This window comes from Oryx dammah, unplaced genomic scaffold (assembly GCF_014754425.2).
Source record: "Oryx dammah isolate SB20612 unplaced genomic scaffold, SCBI_Odam_1.1 HiC_scaffold_23, whole genome shotgun sequence".
In the NCBI taxonomy this organism is placed as follows: domain Eukaryota; kingdom Metazoa; phylum Chordata; class Mammalia; order Artiodactyla; family Bovidae; genus Oryx; species Oryx dammah.
Window position 1 is genome coordinate 40,096,992 of NW_024070207.1, and position 22,784 is coordinate 40,119,775.

The following is a 22,784-nucleotide window of genomic DNA, read 5'->3' on the forward strand; positions in this document are numbered from 1 at the left end:
AGGATCAAACTAGACTGAGCGCAATCTGCCACTGCTTTGATTACGCTGAACCCAGGTTTCTTTTCCAGAAGGCGGTGGACTAGATTCGACGGCCTTTCATTCCCTGGCAGCGGAGCCTGGGGGTAAGCTGATGTGGCGGGGGACAGAAGGCCAAAGTCATAGGGCCCAGCGAGCTGGGAGTGGCGCGTCTGCTTTAAGAGCGGCGGCGGCGGCGCGCGCTCCGACGGCTTCCCTGGGGCCCCGCCCCTTTCCCGTGAGCCCTCGGGGAGTGGTCGGACCGCGGGCGGCTGCGGGTGAGGAGCGGGGCGGGTGGTGGGGGGAGTCATGGCTCGACGCGGCTGGCTGCGGGCGCCCCTCCGCCGCGGCGTCGACGGCGGCGGCCCCCGGGCCCGCCGGCTCACGCGGCCGCTCTGGTTACTTCTCGCAGTGGGAGTCTTTGGCTGGGCCGGGGCTTCGGACGGCGCTAGCGGAGAAGCGAGAGCGATGGACGAGGAAATCGTGTCAGAGAAGCAAGCTGAGGAGAGCCACCGGCAGGACAGCGCCAACCTGCTCATCTTCATCCTGCTGCTCACGCTTACCATTCTCACGATCTGGCTCTTCAAGCACCGCCGGGCCCGCTTCCTGCACGAAACCGGCCTGGCTATGATTTATGGCAAGTGTCTCAACCCCGTGTCTGCCCCGGGCGCTCCCCCTTTCTCTGACCGCCGGCTGCCTCACCTCTCCTGGCTCTGCTCGGCCTACGTATGGCTCCCCTTCCCATTGCTTCCATTTTCTGCCTCGCCTTTCTCCCGGATCTCCGTTTCTCTCCGTCGCCCCCTTTTTTTCTTGCTTCACTCCTCGTTTCTCTGCCTCACCTCATTTTCTCCTAAGCCTCGTCCCCCGTTTTCTCCGCCTCGCGCCCCCCTTTCCTCTGCCAGTCCACACATTTTCCCTCCGACCCCACCTCCTTTTTCTTCCGCACCCCTCATCTCCGCCTCTGCCTACCGAGCTCAGGACCCAGGACTGAGGATGGAAAGAGAGTGGGTGCGGTGTCTCGGATTGGATTGAGGACTGGGGGAGGGGAAGCCAGCCCAGCTATCCATTTCTCTGGGATGTCAGTTCGTTTAAGGTCCATTGAAGCTGCAGCAGTATCTCTGCTGCTCAGCATCTGGCGTTCCCTTGGAGCCAGAGTCCATCTTTCCCCATCACCCAGCTCTTGCTATGCCCTGTCTTTTGGAGGTTGAGAATGAAAAGCTGACTCCTGTGTAGCCCAAGTAAAAACCTGAACAAGAAAGAAGCCAAAGGTGGCTTAGGGCAATTTTGATGACATCTTGATGTATTGTACTAGGCTTGTGATATCTGATATGAATACATATGGTTGACCCTTCTAATTCAGGCCGTGCCGAGGTAAGGACAAGAGATAAAGATCTTCCAGCAGTGTGTTGTACTGTAGGATGGTCAGAACAGTTCCGCCAAACAGTAATTAGGAGCACCACGCATATGCAGTGCGATGGGTGACTTGCTGATGGCATAAGGTTATTGACAGATTGTTGAGTAAATGGCTTCAGTTCTTATGTCTTAGTGTGCTTTCTTTTTGAGATTTCTTATTTATCTTTATTTTTTGATCATAAGGGGAGAAGGGCAAATCAAACCACAGACTCAGAGGCATTTTGGCCTCTGCTGGGGACTCATGAGAGGAAAAGATGCATATTGCTGTCTTAATCTAGGATGACCAGGAGGGCATATATGGCTGGAGAGATGAGGGCAGATAAACAGTCCTTTCTGTGCAGTTCATGAGTGAAGATTATCTTCATTTGAAACAGGCTTAAACCGATGAGCTTGTTGAGCTTTGTGTCTCAGACTTGCAGATGGGTGGGAGAAGCCTTGGCATAAAAAGACATTTCTCCACGCACCCCCCCACCCCCATCCCTTTCCAGTAAATACAGACTTCTGGAATGTGCAGCTCAAGGGTAGCATAGCAAGGAAAGGTGGCTTGTGTGTATCAGGAAAATGCAGGAACTCAGACTTATTTTTCATTTGTAAGGTAATAAAATTCTAAGCCTGTGTGCAAAATATCTCTGCTTCCTAAGATTCTTAGATTTTAGACATATTGGATGGTGGTTTTCATATTTCATGTTTTTGTATTCTATTTGCAGCACTCCTTAAGCTGAGTTAGTCAGATAAACTGTATATCTGTTTAATTTCTCTGTATAACAGTGTGTGATTTATTTACTATCCTCAACAATCATTTGCTACTCAGCTTACTACGTTATGCACAGAAAATACAAAGAAATATATGATCCCTACCTTAAAAGAACTTACCCTTCTTGGGTAGACAAGTCATATAAAGAAAATAAAGGATCTTAAATTCCATTAAATGCCAAAGAGTATTATGGTGTTAAAATAAGGAACTGATCACTGTAACCTCTTTCCTATATAGAGAGAGTATGATAAAGTGGTTCAAGATGGTTAGATCACAGGTCTGCAAATTGTTTCTGTAAGGGGCCACAGAGTAAATATTGTCAGCTTTGTGGATCACATCAATTTCTGTGTTGTGAAAATGTTTGTTTTGTTTTCTTTTCTTTTTGTAAACCTTTAAAAATTTAAAAGCCATTCTTAGCTCTTGTACCATACAAAACAGACCATCACCGTAATTACCAGCCCATGCCTTAGAGTCAGACCTGGGTTCCTATCTCATTGTGCCAATAGCTCTGTGATCTTGGGCAAGTTCACCTTCTTACACTGTCATCTATAAATTAGGAACAATGATAGTAGCATTATTGTGAGGAAGAAATGTTTTTAGCTCAGTATCTGACCCCTAAGTAAATGCTCATTAAATGAGAGTTTCAATTGCATTATTATTGCTGTTATAACTGCATTTTCTCAGGTTAAGCTCAGAATGATTCTTTTAATTGACTCAGTCTTGTAAGTTAAGAGGCAGACATAGTATTTTTTACAAAAGTCAAATAGGGACTTAGAATTGCCCTGACAATATTTGTTATTTGGTAGTTGATATCATTAACCTCCTCTAATTCTTGGGCTAAAGGAGAAAAGTGGGATTACTGATTTCCTTCCCTGATGTTTCTAAGTTAATAAAAAGTGATGGAGTACCTTAGTGTTGGTGTTTTGTGAAGAAGAAACAAGGGTGTCTCCTGTGGAATATAAAGCAAAAGAGATTTACCTGGGTGTCAAATCGGGTTGATTTGCCATGACTTGGCATTCTTTAGCCTGTCCCAATTTCTCAATATAGGTGATCGGGGGCTGTGGATGAACAGCCTCCTAACCAACTCCCAAATCCAGTTTGAGAATAGGTGAGGCTCAAAGTACTTCCAGTGCCATGAAAATTAGGACATTTTCTAGTCATAATTACCATCTGCCTTTTCTTAAAACTTGTACCAGTATAGCTATTATGTTAATATAGTACTTTAAGACTTTTATTTTTTAGCTTTACTTCCAGATGAAAAGACTTCTTACTCTGGGAATGTCCAGATCGCCAAGATTCAGTCCACTGATGATTTAGCTACCTAAATCCTGGAAAAATGCTACTTAAAATAAGCCTCTCCTTTACCTTTTTGAGAAGCAAGGGTAAAAAAGAAAGCAAGATTAAATTGCCAACATGGTCACTTTCTAGATTGTAATAGAGCCTAGTTACAAACACAGTGTTGAAGCACCCAAGTGTTCTGTTCATTGGGCTAGTTTGCTTAAGAAGCTTCAAAGTGAGTCACCGTTAGTAAGTCTGAAAACTGCAGTGTGCTTTTAGATGGTATAAAAAGCAAAAAGCAAGGAAGCAGTACTTATTATGCCTGAAACTACAGCATCCAGAGTCCCAAGTTTAACTAATGTGATTCATCAATAAATATTTATTGTCTTTGATGTATGAGACATGATGGGAAATACAGATGAGTCATCATCCCTGCCCACAAAGCACTTACAATCTAGTGACTGAATAGGAAGTGTTTACTGAGCATTATAATGTTAGACACTGCTAGATGGTCATAATGCCATCATAATGACCCTGTAAGATGGGTACTATTATCTTTCCCATTTTACAGATGAGGAAATTGGGGCACAGGGAGGTTCAGTGACCTGCCTGAAGTCACATAATTTGTAAGTATTAAGTTCAGTCAGTCAGCCTCAGCGTCCCATTCTCTTGCCCCTTAAACCATATTACCTCATGTCAAAGAGATAAAGCTTATTTATGAAAATGAACTATGTTAGTATTATCATCACTACGTATGAGGAAACTGAGGTTCAATGAGAGATTACCTACGCTAGAATCACAGACTAGAACTTGATGGAGCCAGAACTGATACTTCTGTCTGCCCTCCAAACTTGTGCTTTTTCTCCTTCACTATATTAAATTAAATTTCATAAGATCAGATATGAAGGGAGTTAATACTTAAAGTTACAGGGGTTTTAAAGTGAGTTGTGAGGGAAACCGTGAGAGAATGGAGACATAACCACCAGAGAACAAGTTAGTGACATGAGAGCCAGGAGGTGATAAGAAAATTATAGAGACTTTGGAAATAGAAAACGCACATTTTTAATTCTGGTTTGGTCAATGCCAAATAATGTTGGGAAAGTCATTTATCCCCATTATGGATGAGAAAATAATGACTGAGATTCATAATAGTTGGCTTAGCTTTTAAGACAGAAGCTGACAGCATTCTTCAAGAAGCAGATAAATGTTATATACGTATACACACACATATACAAATATGCATATATTTTTAATCTGTAGAAATCTTTATCAATTTTGGCCATACTTAATACCCCAGTGGTGTTTCTTCCATATTTTTGACTATCAGAGGCTTCTAGTATGATAAGCTGGAAGGATGTGCTGAAATCCATTAAAAAACCAGTTTCCACTATGGGACTCATACAGTGGTTGGGCCTTGGGTCCAGAGGGCCTGAGTCCTCAGTCCTTGGGAGGGTCTCCAGCACGAGAGGGTCAGAAATGTGTAGGAGGGGAGGGGCTTGTCTCTTGTGAAAGATATCTCTTTGTGGTTGTACACTTTGTTGCCTGACAGTGGTAATTTTAAATGTCATGATATCAATATTTTTTGTGCCTCTGTGTAGGAAGCGAGAATTTTCTGCCTTATCCCCTTAACAAAGCACTCCTTTTGTGTACTTCCTCTTTACTGAGAATTGCCTTAACTCCATGATTAGGATTTGACCTTTCACAGAGCCCAAGTTAACTTGATCTGTCAACTTTATTCAAAGAAATTCTAATTTTTTCAGCTGTCTGATGCTGTAATAAGAAGATCTGATTTTTTTGCAACCTAAGTAATTATTCTCCTTGCTGGTTTTTAACTGCCAGGGTATAAGATTTGTCCGAGTGCTGAGCCCTCCTCAAGACACACAGTGACATTTCAGCATTGGGTTGGGGTGCAGTAGAACCTGTGGGTACTCTTCCTTACACAGTTAGGCTTGGGGATAAGGAAAGAATTTATGCTGATATTATTGCTGCTTGTAATAGCTTAACTGTGATTTTTATGCATCAGTGTAAGGGGACAACTTAGTACTACTGAGCCTCTTAATTAGGAGGTCTTGTGAGATAGTAGAAAAAAGAGCTATTTCTATATCATATAGACAGGATGACTGTGGAGTGATAACCTTTTCTCTCCCAGGTTATGTTGATATCCAGTTGATATCCAGCCATCACTTTTTAATGTTGTTTTTTGGAGGTGAGATATTTTCAAAGTGTATCTTTTCCTGGTAGCTTAGTGGTAAAAAAAAATCTGCCTTCCAGTGCAGGAGACATGGGTTTGATCTCTGGGTTGGAAGATCCCCTGGAGAAGGAAATGGCAACCCACTCCAGTATTCTTGCCTGGGAAATCCCATGGACAGAGGAGGCTGGTGGGCTACAGTCTATGGGATCAGCTGGACATGACTTAATGATTAAACAGCAAGGTCAAATCTTTCATTTATTATTTATTAAATTTTAAATAAATTTATGCCCTTTTACCCATTTCTCCCATCCCTTTCCACCTGCCTCTGGCAACCACCAGAGCTTGTATCTATTGAGCTTTTTTTTTGTTGTTTTATTCTTTTTAAGATTCCACATAAAAGAGAATACAGTATTTGTCTTTCTCTGTCCAACTTATTTCACCTAGTATAATGCCCTCAATGTCCATCATGTTGTTTCAAATATCTGAATCTTTGTTAAAATGTTTTTTAGAGTTGATGTCATTATACTGGTTACCAGTTACTCATTGCTACTCGTTTAAAAGAAAATTACATGTGACTATAAGTTGACGAGAAGGATCCTTCATCTCTGCTGCTTCCTCCTCCATTCCCAGCCAACGACTGCTCCGGCACTCCCCATTTCTGCTTTATCACTTCCCACTCTGGCCTAGCTTCTGCCTCCACTACACTTAAATTACTCTTACCAAGGTCACCTGTGACCTCCTTGTTGCCAAACCCAATCGACACTTCTTAATGCTTGTCTTCCTTGACTTTGCTGCAGCATTTACTAGTTTTCATCACTTCCTCCTCTGTCCTTTCTATGCCTGTGGCTTTTCTTTCTTAGACTCCTTCATCATCTTCTTTTCCTCTGCTGCTGCTGCTGCTAAGTTGCTTCAGTCATGTCCGACTCTGTGCGACCCCATAGATGGCAGCCCAACAGGCTCCCCCATCCCTGGGATTCTCCAGGCAAGAACACTGGAGTGGGTTGCCATTTCCTTCTCCAATTCAGGAAAGTGAAAAGTGAAAGTGAAGTCGCTCAGTTGTGTCCGACTCTTCGCGACCCCATGGACTGCAGCCGACCAGGCTCCTCCGTCCATGGGATTTTCCAGGCAAGAGTACTGGAGTGGGGTGCCATCGCCTTCTCCTCTCCTCCTCCTCCTCTACCAGCCCCTTAATTTTGGCATAAAACTCTGGGCATATATCCATAGTCCTCTTCTCACTTTGTTTGCTCCCTAGGTAATCCCTTCTGCACTTGACTTCAACCATCTTATGACTGCCAAATGTATATCGCCAGTCCAGACCCTCCCCCTTCCTTGAGGTCCAGATCCCACATACTCAACTGTGCATGTATCACAGGTACATCAAACTCAACATGTCCAAAATGAAGCTGCGCATTTCCCCTAGAAATCTGTCCCCTGCCTCACTCACTGGCCCAGCTTATCCACGTAGTTGCCAAGTCACGTTAGGTTTTTCTTAGTTTTTCATCTCCCTTGCTCCCAGTCTTCTCAGTCACCAAATTCTTTTACAAGATAATACTTTCTAAAAAATCTCCCTCTCTCCCTATCTTTGCTGTCTTAGATTAGGCCCTGCATTCTTAGTGCCTGAATAACCTCAGTGGCCTTCTTATCTGACCTTCCCGGACCTCTGTAGTCTAGACCAGTCATGCTAAAATAGAAATCTGATGTCAAGCCCCTGCTTATAGGCTTTCTATGGCTTCATTTGCTTTCAGGAAAAAGTCTAAACTCCCTTCCCCAACATGCAAGGTCTTTCGTGATTCAGCTCCTGCCAGTCTTTCACACCTCAACTCTTGACACTTGATATCCCAGCCATCCTGAACTATTTATGAATCCCTGAATGGGCTATGTTTTCTCACTCTTCCTTGACTGGATATGTACTGCTAGTCCTCATACTTGGGAAACCATTTTCTCATACTTTGTTACTTGCTTAGATGACACCTCTGGAAAGACTTTCCTAATGTCCCACTCCCTTTGCCAAGTGGACTGAGAGCTACTTGAAGGAGGGTCCTTGTTTTCATTTGTGAACCCTGTGGGCCTACTTAGCATAATAGTCCATTCACATATATTAAAAGAAAGACTGACCAGTTAGAGTGGAAGGAGACAGGAAGGTAAAATGCCATTAAAGCAGAGTTAAGGAAAGTTCCAGATGTTTGAGTTCAATTTGCAGTTGAGGTATATCTATACACTGAAGCATTATTTGACCATAAAAAGAAATGAAGCACTGATACATGCTACAACATGGATAAACCCTGAAAACATTATGCTAAGGAAAAGAAGCCAGACATAAAAGGTCACATATTGTAGGATTCCATTTATATGAAATATCCAGAATAGGCAGATTTATCTAGAGAAAAAGTAGATTAGTGGCTGTCAGGGGGTGGCAGTTGGGGTGGGGGAAATGGGGAGTGACTGCTAATAGGTCTAGGGTTTCTTTTTGGAGCAATGAAAATGTTTTGGAATTGGAAAGTAGTGATCAGTATACAACTTTGTGAATATACTAGAAGCCACTGAATTGTACAGTTTAAAAGGATAAACTTTGTGGTACTTGAGTTATATCACAATAAAGTCATTTTTAAACATTTTTCATCAATCTAGGTTTATAGTACCTAGAACATTGTGCATAACTGAATATCAATATGATGATCCAGGTAAAATTCTAATAATACATTGATATCATAGTGTCAAAGTCAGTTCTTCTGTCCATGTTTCCATTTTGAAACATATTTTAAAATTAAAATCTGAACCTTTAGTATTAGAAGAACTCAATCTACAAACATTAACTTTCCAGTTTGTAAAAATTGTGTTTGGCCAGCCATGTGCTTTAGGAATAACTTAAGAAAATAGCAAGAAGTTAGGACTTGTGAATTGGTATTAATAGATGGAGGTGGTAAACACATTTCTAACATGATTATACTGTCAGGTTGGGACGCCTTGGAGCATGTACTGTGTACAGATGATCTGAAGGGTATTTCCTCATTTTGTTACTTTCCTAATCACTTATTTATATCTTGATCTAGGAATGCAATATGCATTGTTACCCCTGGGGTTATTTCCCCCTCCTGTCACTGGAGTTATATTGGGCACTTAGATTTGTGAATTTAGTAGCACTTTAAAATGTAACTGCATTTGGTCTAAGAATGAATTTTGAACTACAGGAAACTATCATAAGAGATTTTCTGTTATTAATCCAGAGGTATGTGTGGGGTACACAAGAAGTAGTTTCTGTATGAAAGAAGAGCTTATATTATTCTTTTATTACTTCCAGGTCTTTTGGTGGGCCTTGTGCTTCGATATGGCATTCATGTTCCAAGCGATGTGAATAATGTGACCCTGAGCTGTGAAGTACAGTCAAGCCCAACTACATTATTGGTAAATGTTAGTGGAAAATTTTATGAGTATACGCTGAAAGGAGAGATTAGTTCACATGAACTCAATAACGTTCAAGATAATGAAATGCTTAGAAAGGTAAGTTCTTCATTAAAGAGAGCCTTTGGATTTTTTAAAAAGTATATAATAGCAGCAAAGTGATTCAGGAGAAAAATAATGAATTTTTAATGATATTTAGAATAATCGGTATTTTCAAATGCAGTAAAACCTCAATTAATGAATGTAATGCAGTGCCAAGGAAATTGTCATGTCTACAGTTTGACTTTCTGATTGAAACGAAGTACTGTAACTGTTTTTGTTTCACTCTGTAATGTTTACAGTTGTAATAAGTAGTAATCGGTATTGAGTTAAGCAGAATTTATAAATGTTTCTTTCAATTTGCTATGGCCCTTGGAGTTTTATAGTACTTAATCACATAGCATTTATATGATAATACCTAAAATATTCCATGAATATGTTTTTGAATTCTTTCTTGCCTTGATTGTGTTGTAGAGTGCTTAGTCACTCAGTCCCATCTGACTCTTGGCAACCAGTAGGACTGTAACCTGCCAGGCTCCTCTGTCCATGGGATTTTTCAGGCAAGAATACTGGAGTGGGTTGCCATTTCCTGCTCCAGGGATCTTTCCGACTTAGGGATTGAACCTGCATCTGTTGTGTCTCCTGCGTTGCAGGCGGATTCTTTACCCACTGAGCCATGAGGGATGCCCTTGTGTTGTATACTGAACACAATTTAATCTTTCTTTCATTCATAAGGGCCTCAACCTGAGTATCAGATACTATACCATGGTGTGCATGAAACTTGATGTAGGTTGGGTTTCAGTCTTACTGGCTCCCAGACATTCCTGGAGCTGGTTTCTCCTGACCCATTCATAGTTACCATCCTGACGTGTCTCAGGGCCTCATGTCTCTGTTTTCATCCATCCTTGACCATTTGCCTCCATGTCTGCTTTCTACGTTGGCAGGACTTGGCTTTTACAGCTACTTGGTTGTGTTTTGACCATCTTTAATGCTTATCAAAATTTCACACAAACTTAAATTTTACTTTGCAGCTAGAGTTTTTTCCCACCTGTGGAAAATTCTAGTTCCTTAAAAGCTCTAGGAAATGAACTTTTAGCATGGCTATGTGTGTAGCTGCTCTCTGTTCATGTCAAATCCTACTGCAGCCTTATGAACATAAGGGGACATCTGTATTATTATAGGGAATAGATATTAAAAGGAATGGGCTGTCAGGACTTGAAATCTGATTTGTACAGAAACTTTTTATATTATGTTATATACCTTTAGAGATGTTACCTATGCAAGAAGTCTGTTTCCTCTTGCCAACAATAATTCTGTACTCCCAAATTTTATGTTACCAGTTTGGGGCCTCTTTTATTTAAAGCAAAGACATGTTCATACTTTCTCTTATTTTGAAGATTTTTACTATCATTTTAACCTACTTTGCATAGATAGGATGTAACTGATTGTTCCAATGCTATCTCCTTGTCATTTGGTTGAGAAGTGGAACACCAGCTATCCTGTATGAAATATTTTTCAGTTACCACAGTGGTACTGTTCTTGCCTTTCACCAGTTTAACATTTAATCTTTTTTTCTTTTTGCTCATTTCATAATGTAATAAGAAATCTTCTGAGGGAATTCATCTAAACGAGCTCTTTATTTTAACAGGTTACTTTTGATCCAGAAGTATTTTTCAACATATTACTTCCTCCTATCATATTTTATGCGGGATATAGCCTGAAAAGAGTAAGTGCTTTTGTATTTCATATGCTTTGAACATCCTTACACTCCATGGGCTTTACCATCGCTGCCGCTCAGAAATAGGCAGCTCACCCCTCACTTCTCCCTCTCCTGATCCTTTTGAGATGCTGAGTTTAATGCCTGTACAAAAAGTCTCTCTTAGTTATTTCTTTTAATGGATAATGCATTTAATATTAGCATAGTACACTAGATTAGAAAACCTTTTCTTTTAAAAATAATTGGTGAATATTCTAACACAGTAAAACTTTTTTCCTATCAGAGACATTTCTTTCGAAACCTTGGGTCAATCCTAGCATACGCTTTTCTTGGAACTGCAATTTCTTGTTTTGTAATTGGGTGAGTACTTGAAGCTTAAAACACTTTTAGCCTTCAAATTATAATTTTAAAATAATGCATATTTGACTTCTGCAGTATTGTATTCTTGAATGTGTCTAAGGACTTTTGCAGTAAAATGTATTCATATAGGTAATAAGTTCTTTGAATTTTCCTTAAGGCTAAGGTATTATGATATTTAAATGACATGCAGTAAATTTGGGATTAGTCACAAAGTACTAATAGTAGACCTGTCTTATTCTTATTGTATTCTAACTTCTTTCGCAGTTGATGTTTTTTCTAAAGTAGACATATGTTTATTGAACAGATCAATAATGTATGGCTGTGTTACACTGATGAAAGTAACTGGACAACTTGCTGGAGATTTCTACTTTACAGATTGCCTGCTGTTTGGTGCCATCGTATCGGCAACTGATCCAGGTATGTTTTACATGAATGTGGAGCTTGAGTACTTAAGGTGTACAGTGTTTTTCCAACAACACACATGCATGTATTTCTTGCTTTGAGGTGTAGAATTCAGGATTAGGTATTCCCCATCTTGCTATACTTTCCAATTGTGGAAGGGAAAAACAAAATTCATGGATCCTTTTGGCTTAAGCACACATTTTTTTTCCTCTTTATTATATGTCCTAATACTGGTCCACAATTTGATGTTTTTTAGACAAGGACCATAAAACATTTCCTTCAAGAATTTTAGGTTGGTCTCTATCCCAGGTGACAGGGTATAGAAGACAAACTGTATTAGTTAAGAATGGGCAATGATGATACATTTCCTTTCAAGCTTCTAGAAAACAGATCCCTAAAAATCTGTTGACATTTAGCTAATCTGCATTTAAGAGTAAGAAAAATTGTTCTAAAATGACTGTTAGAAGGCCATTATACTAGAACAAATGTGATTTGGGGCCATTGGTGAGTTGTAATATATATTAAAGAATTATTTTTATAAAATTGGCTTTCTGATTATGGTTTTGATATTATCATGACTTGACAGTGAATTTTGTTGTATTGAGTTAGATGAGTTAGACTGTAGTTTTCCTGATATAATATTGGTGATCTTCACAGCTACATTCAAATTAGGAATTTAGAGCATGTTTAGGCTGAAGATGTAGGGATAAGAGTAGAGACTGCATATTTTGAACTAAGGATGCAAGTTTTCTTTTACTAGATTTGTTTTCTTGGTAGAGGTTTGTTTTGTTTTGCCCTTTGACCTTATAAGTTAATAATCTTCTTTAATAATTATCCAGCATAATCAAAGTTTATCTCTGAATTCATGTGTTAACTCTGATAACACAGGGCATTATAGAAAGTAGGAAAATATGCTCTATACTCTGTAAGAAATGATTTTAAAAGCTCAGGACATTTTAGAGAGGCATTTTTATAGTCTGGCATTTTTAAAACTGAGAAGCAAATCACCTCCTTAAAGACAGTCAAGACTGCCCCCTTATTGTTTGTAGCTATTCCCATTATCAGTATGAAGACGGGATGGTTTTTGCAGGAAGCTAGTGGTCTCTGTTCTCCATATTCTCTTACTGGAAGCAAAGTCCTCAACTTTTCAAAGTCTAGGAGATATCTCAGTCAGTTGGACTGGCTACATTACTTAAAACTGCTGGTTTTATTTTAGTGGGAGTATTGCCTGGATGGCTCAAGCAGAACTGTTTTGCTTATATAAAGCTGAATGGTTATATTTCTTCTGAGTTATGTAGGTATTTACCTCTATAATAATTCTATTATTTTGCAGTTGTTCACTTAATAGAAGGGGGAGCCATAGGTTCTTTTTAAAATTTTACAGCATTGTTCCAGCCCTCCTTTTTGCCTTCTCTTGGTTAGCTTTGATATCAGGATATTCCGGATGAAATGCTTTGCAGTGGACACTTTATCTTTTAAAGTACAAGCTTCCTGTTTTTTGGTTGGCATTTGAAGAGGTTCTCCCAACTCTGGTTGTAATAATCTTTCATGTCTGCTTGAGTTTATTTAGCAAGTGAGCTGTACGTGACTCAGCAATTAAAGTTACAATGCAACTTCAGTCTCCTCTGATTTTCTAAGAATTCTCATGTAATGGTTTTCTAAGAGAAGAGTTTTTTTTTTCCTCTCTAGCTTAAATAGCCTGATAGTTGTCTTCTTATTAAGTTAAATATAGCAGCTGTAATTCTGGTCATAAATTTTATGCCAACCGGAAACCAAACTCATGTTTTCATTTCCCACTGTCTCTGCTAAGCTGGTATGCTTGAAATTTGCAAGTCAAATAGAAGTGAGTTATAAGGCTCCAAGGAAAAAATGAAGTTTGCAGCAGGAATGCTTTTTGTAATAGTCTTCATTATCAAAGATTAATGATCACCTGGTCTGTAAGAAATTCTGAATATATTTTTTATGGGAAAGAAATGTACAAGGCAAGATTATTAGCATTTGCATAAAGAATGTAGGCCAACTCAGTCCTCCAAGGTTGTTTTTGACTGTTAGAGAAAGGAAGGAGATATTACAGGTACACAGTTAGGGAAAAGAAAAATATTGACATAAAATTACTGAATCTTTAATATAGTATGAATGTTTGTTAGGATTGAATTCTGAGATGAAGAAAGGAATTTCCAAGTAACTAGTATGATCATCTATGGAGGGAAATATGTTATATTTGTAATGTCTTAATATTCCTGTGACTCTTTCTACTTGCTAGTGACTGTTCTTGCCATATTCCATGAGCTTCAAGTTGATGTTGAACTCTATGCACTTCTTTTTGGTGAAAGTGTCCTCAATGATGCTGTTGCCATAGTGCTATCTTCGTAAGTGTTTTTTTCTTCTTATTTTATTCTGTATGTTGAACATAAGGATTCTAAGAACCAGAAGTCACTTATTGAGTAGAGTACATTATGAATAGAAACATTTGAAAAACTGAAGCATTTTTCCCCCGTGAATAAATATGTACTTATAGATAACATGGAAAATTCATAGAAACCAAAAAAAGGGGAATATATGTATATGCATGGTTGATTCAGTTTGCTGTACAGCAGAAAATAAGACAACATTGTGAAGCAGCTATACTCCAATAATTTTTTTTAAAAAAATGCACAGAAGAAAAGGAAGGAAAAGTGACATGTATCCCTGACACCAAAAGACAATTACTGTAAGCATTCTAGGACATTTTAAAAATGTCTTTTCTTCTATGTGTAATATTTTTACATAGTTGTGATTGTAGTGTATGTATAATTTTGCATTCTGTTTTAACATGGACATTTTTTCTTCAAATTGAATTTTTTGGCATAGCTATATAGTCACATGGTTCAAAAATCAAAACTATATAGAAAGGTATACATTGAAAAGTCACATTCTCACTCCTGTCCTCATCCACCTATCCCCTCAGTCCCTTATAGGTAACCATTTTTATTAGTTTCTTGTGTATCCTAGTGTTTCTTCAAATGCAAGCATGTATATGAATCAATATTCTTAATTTGCCTCATTTCATATTTTAAAAGTAGCATGCTGTATATGTTCTATACCTGACTTCCTCTCACATAACTACATTCTGGACATCTTTCTGTATCAAAGCAAGGAGTTTCTCATTCTTCATTTACAGGCACATAGTATTCTGTGTACAATATTATGAACTGTACTATAGTTTACTTAATCAGTCTTCTATTGCTGGAAACATAAAGGGTTTACAATTGTTTGCTATCTCAAATAATGTTGCTGTGATTAACTTTGAACTTGCCTGTTTTATATGTACATTAGTATGTTGGTTATTGGTAGGGTAAATTCTCAGAAGTGAGATTAGTGGGTTAAAGGGTAAATACATTTGTAATTTTGTTAAATTGCTAAATTGCCTGTCAATTAGTTGTTTTGCATTTTAGCCACCAAATTATGAGAGTGCCTGTTTCCTCATAACTTCACCAATAGAGTATTTGGCAGACTTTGCTATTTTTGCCAATTTGATGATTAAGAAATACTTCATACTTTAATTCATATTTCTCTTATTTAACATAATCATTTCAGAAACTTAATTTTTAGAAGTGCTAAGTAGTATACTTTTTAAATTTATTTTTTAGTTGAAGGATAATTGTTTTACAGAATTTTGGTAAAGAATCTGCCTGCAATGTGGGAGAGCTGGGTTCGATCCATGGGTTGGGAAGATTCCCTGGAGAAGGGAATGGCTACCCACTCCAGTATTTTGGCCTGGAGAATCCCCATGGACTCCATGGGGTCACAAAGAGTCAGACGCTTTGAAAACAATGAAAATGAGCAATATTTTAATCTAAGTGTAGAAATCACGATATATGCTGCTAGAAGATATTTGCAGGTGAAAGAGTGGATGTGAACCTCTGAGGAGCTGTGGCCTGCCAACTCACTCCTACTAAGCAAATATCTAACCCTATAGACAACTGCCTTTACTCTACACCAGAACTTTCTACAAGAGAGAAGTAAAATCCCTCACCTTTCCTCCTTACTTTTATTTCTCTCCTCAATTTCCACTTCATTAACCATAAAAGAGCAGTCAGTCACTGACTCTGGTTTACACAATTTGATTTACCCCATTGTCTAACTGCAAAGTGGAAAATTATCCTTTCTGAGATGTAACACTAATTCCTTAAATGTTGTGCATGAAGATATGCAAAAGATCAGATCTTCTTTTGTGAATGTAGTGCATATAAATTCTATCCCATCTACCATATTTATTGCCAGAATTTTTTGTGACTGTGGTGGCTCAGATGGTAAAGCATCTGCCTGCAGTGCAGGAGACCTAGGTTTGATCCTTGGGTAGGGAAGATCCCCTAGAGAAGGAAATGGCAAACCACTCTAGTATCCTTGCCTGGAAAATCCCATGGACAGAGGAGCCTGGTGGGCTGCAGTCCATGGGGTCTCAAAGAGTTGAGCATAAGTGAGTGACTAACACTTTCACTTTCATAGGAGGTTACTAACTGAAGTGCTTGGCATTACGTTTTTCATCATCTTTCGTTTGTCTTTAAAAGTAGGTTAGATAGCTCAGCTGGTAAAGAATCCGCCTGCAATGCAGGAGACCCTGGTTCGATTCCTGGGTCGGGAAGATCCCCTGGAGAAGGGAACGGCTACCCACTCGAGTATTCTGGCCTGGAGAATTTCATGGATTGTATAGTCCATGGGGTCTCAAAGAGTCGGACATGACTGAGTGACTTTCACTAGATGTAAATAGTCTACTTTGTGTTGACTTCTGTTTGGTGATTTTCTAATGTGTATATTCTGTAGAAACAGCCTTGTGGAAAGAGGGGGACCCCTTCCTGAAGGACTTCTCTTTGGCAGTTAGCAGGTTAAGATATCCATTCTTGAAATTTATGTTGGAAGTTGTTTTTATTTGTTTTTTGACCTGTTAGATTGACAGTAACTTTTTTTTGTTGTTAATGTCAATACTTTAATCTGGTGAGGGTGGAGTGAAACTGATTCCCTCATTGCTGTATGAGGTAGAGCTGTATGTACTGATATAGTGTTACGTATACCTAGAGATAGTCTACTTTGAATAGTATTCCTCTGAATGGGTATACCATGATTACCCTAGAGACTAATTTAAAATATGTTTTGGGGTCATTTACATTTTATAAAAGCTAAGTATGAGTAAACAAACATCAGACAAACTGTTTAGCTTTACTAGTTACCAGAGATATGCATGTTAAATTAGTGGCCATTTTTACTTATTCAGTTACCAAGAACAAAATTGTTAATGAAAAATAGTTACTGCTGGTAATGGTCTACTATAGTCATTCTTAACTGGGGACAGTTTTGCACCATTACCACCCCCCAACCAGGGGATATTTGGCAACGTCTAGGGACATTTTGATTATCAAGAACAGGAGGACGTTGCTGTTGGCATCTAGTGAGTAGAAGCCAAGAGTACTGTTAAAAAATCCTTCAATACACAGGACAGCACCCACTACCCAACAAATAATTACCTGGCCCTGAATGTCAGTAATGCCAGGATTGAGAAACCCTGATGTCGTTTTATTTTTTTTTTTCTTTTTTCTTTTACTTTACAATTCTGTATTGGTTTTGCCATACATTGACATGAATCCACCACGGGTGGACATGCGTTCCCAAACATGAACCCCCCTCCCACCCCCCTCCCCACAACATCTCTCTGGGTCATCCCCATGTACCAACCCCAAGTGTGCCGTATCCTGCATCGGATATAGACTGGCAATTCGATTCTTACATGATATTATACATGTTTCAATGCCATTCTCCCAAATCATCTCACCTTCTCCCTCTCCCTCTGAGTCCAAAAGTCCGCTATACACATCTGTGTCTTTTTTGCTGTCCTGCATACAGGGTCATCATTGCCATCTTTCTAAATTCCATATATATGTGTTAGTATACTGTATTGGTGTTTTACTTTCTGGCTTACTTCACTCTGTATAATTGGCTCCAGTTTCATCCATCTCATCAGAACTGATTCAAATGTATTCTTTTTAATGGCTGAGTAATACTCCATGTGTATATGTACCACAGCTTTCTTATTCATTCACTGATGTCGTTTTAAAACTATATCACTTGTACATTGTTGTTGACGTTGAAATTGGTATTACTTGCTCTTTTGTATTTTATCTTTTGTCATTTATGATAATAAATTAATATATGTTTTTAACAAAAATTTAAAGTATTTGACTTAGTAGAAAATTCCTGAAATTTCAATTCTCAGAAATAACCACTTATTAATGTTTTCATCCAGATTTTTTCCATTAGGATATTAGCATATGTATAAATAATATTAATTTTTAAACAAAAAGGCATAGCACTATACATACTTTTCTGTAACTTCCTTCTTTCACTTGGACATTGTACTACATTAATACCTCCTTTATCCCATTGTATGGATACACTACCAATGTACCTCTGCAGTTCCCCTGTTGATTAATATTTAGTGTTTTCTAATATTGTATTATTGTGAATAACACTGCAGTGAATATATTTATATATATAAATCTTTGTGAATCCTTGAGAGTATTTCTGTAGGATATTTTTTGAAAGTAGAATTTCTAGGCCATTGGATATCATTACTAAAAAATTGAGAGATATAGTCATATTTCCCTCTTAAAATATAATACAGATTTAGTTGAAAGCTATTGCTCAACATGTAAAAGCAGCTGTAAGTTTAGTTAATACCTTGTTTCTAAGAATGTAGAATGGGAAAACAGTCCAAAATTTGTAAAAAGCACAAATATGTTCTTTCACACTGTTATTTATAGTAGCAAAAATATTAGAAGCAACTTTAAAATGTCCAATAGTGAGGAAATGGTTAAATAAATTATGTTATATCCGTTTGGACCATTTTGATGTCTTAAAAAACCACGACTAGAGAGACTGTAGTCATTCGTATGTCATTGTCAGTTGAAGAAGCAGAATTCAGAACTGTATGTTCATTATGATTACAACTAAACATGAACTAGCATGCATGTAACAAAAAGATTGAGGACATAAGGAGAAGGGGGTGACAGAGGATTAGATGGTTGGATGGCATCATTGACTCAATGGACATGAGTTTGAGCAAACTCTGGGAGATAGTGAAGGACAGGGAAGCCTGGTGTGCTACAGTCCATGGGGTTGCAAAGAGTTCGACACAACTGAATGACTGAACAAAAACAAAAAGAGGGGGAAGAAATACAGAAGGGAAATAAGAGATAGATCTGTCAGGGTAGTGGAATGGCAGGGTGATTTTCCCCCCTAAGTTGTACATTGTATTACTCAAGATTTTTTTTTAAGTGTTCATAAAAATGCTGCTGCCTCAAGTTAAAATGTTGACTGATGTAGAAAAGATGAGTTAAGATTTCACTCCAGAGGCCAGCATTTGAAAAGGAAGAAGACAAACCTCTCATCTGTTCTCAGCCCACTATGCTTTTCCTGTACATTTTAGTGATTAAAGAATAAAATAATGATTAATGTGAATCTTGAATTTCCATGAACTACTCTAGGGAAAGCAATCTCAGAAGGCGTTGCATTGATACTTTGTTCCTGTCAGCATTTTGAAAACTATGGCCAGAGAGAAAGAACATTGTTGTAGCAGTATTTCCTTTCTCCAGCCAGCTGCTATATTTTCATGCTATAATATAGTCAACTCTCATTTACAGTGGTAGGGTCCTTTATGTGTAGATAAGATAGTATGACATGAAAAGCCATTTCATATTCACTAAAACAGTAGCAGATCTACCATTCACAAAATGATCTGGTCACTTTGAAGATTTAAATGCAGATTTTAAAGTTTTCAATTCAGATTGAGTCTCAGAAATTTCTATATGCCATTACCAGAAATTCATATTGGAGTTATACTTCAATAAGATAGGTAAAATTAGGAAATGTTAGCCTGGTCTTACATTTTGTTTTTTTTTTTTTTTTTAACTCAACTAAGGAGGTGTGAAGAGAACTTAGTGTACATGTATAGCAATGTCATTTTTTAGCCTTGAATCAGAAAAAGCATTGCAATAACCACAGGGAGAATTCATTATATTCTTAGGAATGTGTTTTTTCTGCTTTTCTTTGACATGACTTGTGTGATGTCTTTGAGTCTGGATTTATTATACAAACACTGGTACTCAATTAACTGTGGTGAAAACTGACTTAGTAATGGTAGGTGCTTTTGCCAGAGACCCACTAGCAAGAGTGATTTTCTCAGCTGTGTTTAGTTTCTGGGGTGACTGTTTCAAAAGAAGTATTTCTAGACCAGGTTTGGACTGTGAGTTCAAGATGGAGAGTGTCCCTTCTAATTACCTGTCTTGGTCTCTTACAGAGTGACTTTCTTTCAGAAGTTTAGGTGAAGGATTCAGCTGGGTATGCTAAAAGTGCTGTTGAGTGGACTCTTAACTCCTTGGAAGGCCTTTCAAGCCCTTCTATCTATAAAAGTCCATTTCAGTGAGTGAATAGATAGGAGGTTCTGGGCCATCTGGTATTCTAAAAGTTGAAAGGGTTCTTTAGTCATCCTTTTTATTTTTCCCATAGGAAAAACAAAATGTGACTGGATTGAGTATTGAACTGTGTTCTTTATATTTTTGTGCATACTCTGTTGGAAATGTGGGGAATTTTTCATTAGTTTGTTCACATTATTAGTACATTAGGGCTTTCAGGCACTCAGTACCAGTAGGTAAACAGTCACAAAAGAATAGTGCTGCCTGGTATCTTGAAACTGGAGGAAAAGGCTTATTTCAACCTTCATAAAGAGGATCTTACTGAATAAAATGCTCTACCTTCTGAAATTGTCACTTAACAAAAGCTGAGTTTTCTTGTTAGCTGATCCACTTCAGCATGTTTTGGTAACCTTTGGTCCTTATTTTGGCAATTCAAATCCAAAGTTTTGGGTTTTTACCCCCTCTTATTTTATCATCAACCTTGACACTAGGTAATTTTTAAAATTTTTAGATAATGTTTTAAAAGTAAAAGTTGCTTCTCAAAGAAAGAGCCATTTCTTTCTCTTTTATAGATCAATTGTAGCATACCAGCCAGCTGGAGACAACAGCCACACCTTTGATGTCACAGCCATGTTCAAGTCTATTGGGATTTTCCTTGGAATCTTCAGTGGCTCTTTTGCAATGGGTGCTGCTACTGGAGTGGTGACAGCTTTAATATCCTTTTATTATATTTATCTTTTCTTGTTAACTTTACAGAGTAATGTAATAATGTGTTCCATGGTCTCCCCTACTTCTGCAATTGACATCATGTTATAATTGTTAACCTTATAACCAAGTTCTTGGTTTGAATTAGGCAATCATCTTTACCAGTAAATAAATAAAAGAATTTCATTGCTTTGTGTAGGGCTTCATGCCCTTAAACACTCACTATGGAATTCTATTCAGGCATAGTGACCCTTTGGGGGTGAATTTTAAGGTTGTAGACTGAATTGATATAAAGGTAGATATTTTCCAAAGAGCCTCTTGGGTGTTCTATGTGGCTGTTCAGCCTGGCATCCTTTTGCTCTTCATTTAATAGGACGAGTAGGAATGTATGATCTTGATACCAATTGAATAAAATAAAGTTCCCGGGTTAGGATAGATGGGAGTTCATCTTAGCTCTCACTGATTTTAACCTTATACTCTCAAATCCTACACATTACCACTAGTTTGCTTTTAGAAACATTGAGCCAGTCATTCTTGTATTCATTCAAAAAATTTTCTTTTTTTCTTAGTCGTTGCAGTTTCATGTCCATAAGTTAAAATATAATAGAAAATGACAGTTTAATAAATGAATCTAAATTTTCTGTTATTGGATTCTTTAAGTGCAAGTATACCTAAACTTCTGGAACTTCAATTTTCTGTTTTATATCAAGCTTTTCATTCTTCAAAAAAATTTCTTGATTACTTGCTATATACCACATGCTATGCCCTGTGTATCACAGATAAACAAGACCTCTTGTGGCCTCTGCCTTTTGGAACTCCTAATATAGAAGAATTGCTGGTACTGCACTTCATGGGACCTCAGTGTAGGAAGGTGGAGGGTGAGGAGAGCGGGAAAGATGAGTAGGATTTGATCTCTAAAGAGCTTCCAGCTCCAGAACTTTCAAGGTACTTTCATAGAAAACAAATACTTTTCCAAGAATATATTCATTTTCTGTACTTCAGTTTTGTTCTGGAAGAAGCTTGTCTTAGGGCTTTTTCCCAGGCATACTGAGCCCTACAGGGACAGTGAAAACAATTCTGAAGAAGGACCAGGCCAGCTAGTATCTCTTTCCTAGCCTAAGTTCCTTGAAGAACTTTATCATTGTGTTGTAGTACACGTTTGTTGAAGGGAATGTAGACTCCAGGCTGAGATTTGCCACAGCTTGATACAGGCCCTTCCACTGGCAACTATCAAATACTCGTTAGACTAGTATGAGTGAGTGACATGCCTCAGTTTCCTCATGGGATACTGTACATCACAGAGAGGATTAAACATCAAATCTCATGAAAATGATATTTTTACTAGGTATAAATTGCTATTATTATGGAAGCTGTCTTGCTTTGGGTCTCAAATGAATAGAGTTGGCATGTTGTGTATCTGATCTGTCACTCCTGTCCTTTACTGTCATGTCTGTTCCTGGATTAGGAAGGCAACCCACTCCAGTATTCTTGCCTGGAAAATTCCATTGACAGAAGAGCCTGGTGGGCTATAGTCCATAGGTCTCAGAAGAGTCAGAACGACTGAGTTACTGAGCACGCACACACACCGTTCCTTACTGCATGGTTTCTAACAAAGCATGTGATACCCATAAAACAGCTGGGTGGACCAAGCTGTGAGCTCCCTCGTGGAAGGGAGGACCGCTCACCCCTTAGTACAATGCTTGCGTTCACAGTTTCTTCACTTTGGTGCCTCCTCATTCTGTGACTTTTGTGTTAGAGACTGGAGAATCCTTCTGCTTTCAGGCTTGCCTTGCTTCAACTATTATTTTTTCTAGTAACACTTCTGTATTATGAGATCTTGTTATCAACCTTGACAGTCTTACGTGACTAAGTTCACCAAATTACGAGAGTTCCAGCTGTTGGAGACAGGCCTGTTCTTCTTGATGTCCTGGAGTACCTTCCTCTTAGCTGAAGCATGGGGTTTCACAGGTAGGTTACTTTCTCCTTTTAATTGAAAACCCTTATAGGGAGTGACTTAGCCAGTGATTTTTTTCTCTATGTGTGGACCGACTCCTCTAGTGTTTGAGC

At 38.5% G+C, this 22,784-nt stretch overlaps 1 protein-coding gene across 3 annotated transcripts in view; it reads left to right on the plus strand.

Moving 5' to 3' along the window:
• Positions 1–266: 266 nt before the first annotated feature.
• Positions 267–22,784, plus strand: part of SLC9A6 (solute carrier family 9 member A6) — a 50,752-nt gene continuing 28,234 nt past the window's right edge. For 2 of the 3 annotated variants that reach the window (XR_005725469.1, XM_040266222.1), the window contains exons 1-8: positions 323–652; positions 8,950–9,149; positions 10,738–10,815; positions 11,090–11,166; positions 11,471–11,583; positions 13,832–13,937; positions 20,585–20,726; positions 22,580–22,685. Coding sequence is in view for 2 of the 3 variants with exons in the window: in XM_040266222.1 (XP_040122156.1) it covers positions 325–652; positions 8,950–9,149; positions 10,738–10,815; positions 11,090–11,166; positions 11,471–11,583; positions 13,832–13,937; positions 20,585–20,726; positions 22,580–22,685 (1,150 nt within the window). In the remaining variant the exon portion in view is untranslated. Of the gene's footprint in view, positions 294–322; positions 653–8,949; positions 9,150–10,737; positions 10,816–11,089; positions 11,167–11,470; positions 11,584–13,831; positions 13,938–20,584; positions 20,727–22,579; positions 22,686–22,784 lie in introns of those variants that run through there. The other variant, XM_040266223.1, reaches the window with a different exon arrangement.